The sequence below is a fragment of the Berghia stephanieae genome, chromosome 9 (assembly GCF_034508935.2).
Source record: "Berghia stephanieae isolate SIO BIC M18660-M18661 chromosome 9, UCSD_Bste_1.3, whole genome shotgun sequence".
Classification (NCBI taxonomy): Eukaryota; Metazoa; Mollusca; class Gastropoda; order Nudibranchia; family Aeolidiidae; genus Berghia; species Berghia stephanieae.
The window spans coordinates 9066958-9071957 of NC_088368.1; the positions used below are offsets into that span (position 1 = coordinate 9066958).

Consider the following 5000-nt stretch of genomic DNA (forward strand, 5'->3'; position numbering starts at 1 on the left):
TCGCCCCCCCCCCCCCCCCCCCCCCACACACACACACACAACAACGGATCTCGAACCAATCTCAGCGTCAAAATTCGACTGCTGTCGTTCTACAAAACCAAATCCGCCCATTGATATTTCACATGAATTTAAAGTATGCGAACATAAACATTCGACCTCCTTGTTAAAACTTTTTTTGATTTATGCGAAGTTGTCAATCATTTTCCATACTGCCAAGCAGGTTTCTATTTCGGCGTATAACGTCATTTAAAATCAGCTATTTATATACCTTCCAAGACTTCTTTATTTCAAGAATTCAATAGATTGAGTTGTGATTGGACGCGTGTTTTGATGTCATTCACGTGCAATGCGGGGGAAAATAGAGCCTTGATTGTTTGACCTTTAAAATAAACATCTTTTCAGCCGTTCTCTGATAAAGCAAATATTTAAGGTTTTGGACTAAAAACTCATCCCTCAAATATTGATTGATTAAAATGGCCCTCATCTTGGCAAAAATTTTGAAACCGGGACTTCGCTAAAATGGCCATCATCTCTTTAATAAATGTAAACACGCTGCTTTGTTTATGAAAGTTGTAAATATACACATAATTCAAGCTGAACAAAATGACTCATTGTGATGTTGGATATTTCGAAAAGTGAACACTTTTCAACATGTGGATCACTTTGAGCACAATGAACTCGAGAACATGGAAAGGTTTTATAGATAGAATGCGCTTGGCCAAGGAGTTCACAACATTGCCATCCGGAAGTATAACGGACCAACACACAAACTCTGTGTAACAATGAACTTTTATAGTCTGGTTAATACAGTTTAGTGAGAACAACTCACAAACGCGGATGACAAAAACAATAACAAGGGCCTGAGTGACGTCATCTTCGAACTATCTATAGGTTAAAAAGACCATCCAGCCATCTTGACTTCGCATAGAGATTTTGACAGTCCATTGCTATTTAAATGGAAAGAAACCATTTAATTTTGTTACATTTATAGCCGTTTATTTTTTGGATAAAATCCAAGTCTCCTAGTAGTGTAGAGAAATGATTTTACGTTAGTGTTAAATATCCTGATATAAACATGAATAGTTGTTATATTTGAGTTTTATATTTGCAGGAAAAGAAAATACTAAGGGCTAACCCAAACTGGAGACTGACTCCGACGACCCGACACTGTCGTCTCTGCCGTCTTTCGGATAAAGACGTCGGGCACGGACAAAATACTAAGAATAAAAAGAAGAGCCGCTAGTCCTACCCATACCAAGAACACGACGTCCTCTGCCGTTTTTATTCGAGATGATTTTTAGATGATAAGATAAAATAAGAATAATTTATTTTCAAGCTGTCGTTTTTTTATCACAAAATGGATAAGCTTTAACTGTGTTGTTAGAATTAAAATTTAAAGGAGTCCTTAGCTATGAGCAGTGATAAAATAGGGTTAAAGTTAATTCAAATGAGGGAGAGATCTCGGCTTAATTTGTTACTTATACTGGCTGAAATTACAAATAGAATTCCATGCTTGAAGAATATAATATGCATTCTAAAGTGCTGTGAAAATGATAAACAAAGCATTGTAAAGCGCAGAGAGAATGGTATACAAAACATTAAGTTCAATGAGAATGATATACAAAGCACCGTAAAGCGCAAAGAGAATGGTATACGAAGTATTGTAAAGCGCAATGAGAATGGTAAACCCGCAGTCATGTCCTACGTTAGTGTGCATAGTATTTTATTATTCTTCACCACGATTTTTGTGACATTCTTGTTGCATTTTGGTAAATAACCCTGCACTGTTATATATACGGAGTGTCTTAATCGCTGCAATGATGTATGACCCCCCCCCCCCCACACACACACACACACACACCCCCCCCCCCCCCCCCAACCCCGATCCCCACAAACAAAAAAGACATATCTATAAATTCTAAATTCTTGACAAATACATCATGGGGGCATTTCCTGTCGCCGGCCTTTCACACGCCAGGGATTGGGTTAGTGACAAACGTCAATGGCTTGTCACAGTAATCTTCCATTGCGAGTCAGAACTCCGACCTAATGTTACTCTAAACCTAATCTTGATGCCTTTTTTTTTTTGCATTGGAGAATACGGATTGTTACACTACACAGACAACGTGGATGTATGAAGAGTGACAAAACAGTGGCTCTTTAGAAAACAGAAGAAAAAAAAGTATAATCTATTTTTGTCAAAGAGATCTATCAATGAATACAATAGAAAGGTAAATTTGCAACAAATCGCAGCCGTTGGGGGGAGGGGGGGGGGATGAGGGAAGGGGCCGGGAGTAGTCAAGTTGTCTGGAAACCAAAAGAACAGAACTAGTTTTCTTTTATTTTAACTAGAAATATTTAAATAATGATCTTTGTGTTTATCGCAGGAGAAAATGTGTGTAAAAGTAAATAGAGATCCAACATGAGATTTTCACCACAAATAAGCAGTGCAAGCAATGCTTGTATAAAGAACAAAAAATAAACAGAGAAAAAATAAATTATCTTTAAGGTAGACATACAATTGGTTTGTAACACAAGAGTAAACAATGTTTAATATATCATGATCAATGAATCAAGACTATTTTGGCGCAAATCATTCCACATTTTATTTCAACCGTTTTGAATATAAGGCATTTTACCATTGAACGCAATATGCCTCCCCAAAAAAGATTACATTTAAGGGTCATAAAAAGATAAGAATGAACCCTGTAACTACCTAAACGCGTGGACAGAATTTATCTTTCTTATATATAATTTATGAGGATATTTATTGGACACTGCGACTGCCAAAAATGACGACTGGTGAAATAGACAATTGGGCAACAATGGAGAGTGCAGTCCATCAACATCACACTGTTGAAAGCTGGTCATGGCATGGCCAGTGTAGTTTTGCCCCATACACTTGGACATCTCCAATAGCGTATTTATTAAAGTGCGACATGCATCAGTCTTTGCCAGAAAACGTCACGATGGTAATGCAATTTTTTTGCACATTCCATTAATCAAATAACAGGGTCTGTCCATGCAAGTCTATTGGGCATTAAGAGGAATGAATATATATATATATATATATATATATATATATATATATATATATATATATATTTATATATATATATATATAGCTTTTCCGTTTCACCATGTCAGTGAGTTCACAAAGATTAATTCATTCACAAAAGGAGGTCATATGGTACTTAATTTCCCTTTGGACGTTTAGGTGTCCTGTTTTGTTTGCAGTACGCTTCTTGTAAAAGTATTATCACTCATTGCCCAAACAAAGATACCAATTTACATCTGAGTCAAATGAGTATGAAAGAATACATATTTTGGATCATTGTCACTCATTAGTCATCAACATTATTGGTCACCGCTTCATTTCATATGTATTTGCATAACATAAAGTCAAAATAACATCTTTATTTATCAATAAATACCGTTTTCTAAATAGATTTGAAGGGATTCGTGACTTGTGTGGTCCCGAAACAGTACCACAGCCATAATCAAAGACTTGGATAAGGCTGGAATGGGAATCATTGTCTTTGCTGTGATATAAATATCAGTTCTGTTCATCAAAAGTGCTCAAACTACATACATAAACAGTTAATAGATAGATTTGCATATTCCCTTTTTACATATACATTTGAATTACCTTGCCTTAATGTCTTTTGAATTATAGCCATGCGAATATTAGTTTTAGAACCACTATTATAGTTCACACAAGAAATATACTTCTGCATTCCAAAAAATGGTTTAAAAAGAGTTCTATATTGAACAAAAGAGCAAGGCATTGTTTGTGAAGAAGCATTGACATGGGCTACCCCTGAGAGGAAGAGGCTAAAGGGATAGCTAACTACAACCTGTCGAGAAGGATAGAAGTTAGGCGGATGGTATGAGGTCAGGCAAGATCCTAGGGCGTAACTGAAATAAATAGAGGCTGAAAATAGTTGTACTATGTGCCATTTGGCACAGGAAGTATAATATAAAATTATTTAAGAAATGCAGGCAGGTAGGATAATGTGTGACCTATAAAGCAAACTTGGCACTACTTTCATTAAAAAAAAAAACAAGCCAAATTTTGGAGAAATAAAGATATTTCAAACAGACACTCAAATTTTTTTGATTATTATGCTAATGTATTGTGAAAATTAACATAGATCGAGTCAAATCTTTGAGCCATTAACGAACAAATATCATTCCAGTTATAAAGTCTGTAAATGTGTGCAAATGAATCTGACAACCGGGCGGCAATTCCCAACGTCAAATTTGACCGATCATTATGCCGTAGCAGATTTCATTAGAAATCATTTCAGTCAACTGAGGATAGATTTACACTTAACTAAAAAAATGTTTTGCAAGTTACTCGTAATATCAATCTGTATTAAACAGCTTTCTATTGTTTTAGATTTGCCAGTAACTCGGTACTCGTTAGCAAACATTTAACATGGGCTGTACGAAACATTTATGAACCTCAACCCTATTTTTGAAATAATAACTAAACTTTCTCATGTTGTTTCATTAAATGTACAGGTTTAAACTTGAGTGCTTTCTGAGGTTCAATACTGTAAAAGGAACTCATTTGTGACTTTAAACAAAAGAATAATAAAAATACCACTTAACTTGGCCAGACTTTTTCCCAAAGCTTCAACGTTGTTGCAGCGAATATATTCATTTTGCACCTGAGTTTGGTGGAAGGATGTGAATAAAGAGCCTTTTCCAAAGACTCATTTTTGCACCACCCGCAGATGGACTCAAACTCATGACGTACAGGCCATGAGCCGAATATCATACCACTGCACAACAAAGCCATTTATAGACTCTGCATATATCAGAATAGAACGAAATCTGATCATCTCTCCGGCTGAACTAAAAGGAACACCAAAAGGTTATCAGCCGTCGCCGCAATTCATCTATCGAGTCATTGGATAGGATCCACGAAACCTTCTCGATTCCGCTCTTGACGAATGTCTTGTCAATGCGACATGGATCTGTACAGATGGCGA

The 5000-nt window shown here is 36.1% G+C and overlaps 1 protein-coding gene across 1 annotated transcript in view; it reads right to left on the bottom strand.

Annotated features, from left to right (window-relative positions):
* LOC144979116 (uncharacterized) overlaps positions 1-5000 on the bottom strand; it is a 17469-nt gene that overhangs the window by 12447 nt on the left and 22 nt on the right. Inside the window, exons 1-2 of the mRNA XM_078925714.1 lie at positions 4877-5000; positions 3655-3918 (exon numbers count right to left, since the gene is read on the bottom strand). The exon at positions 4877-5000 is cut by the window's right edge and continues 22 nt beyond it. Of these exons, the coding sequence (XP_078781840.1) occupies positions 3655-3918; positions 4877-5000 (388 nt within the window). The remainder of the gene's footprint in view (positions 1-3654; positions 3919-4876) is intronic.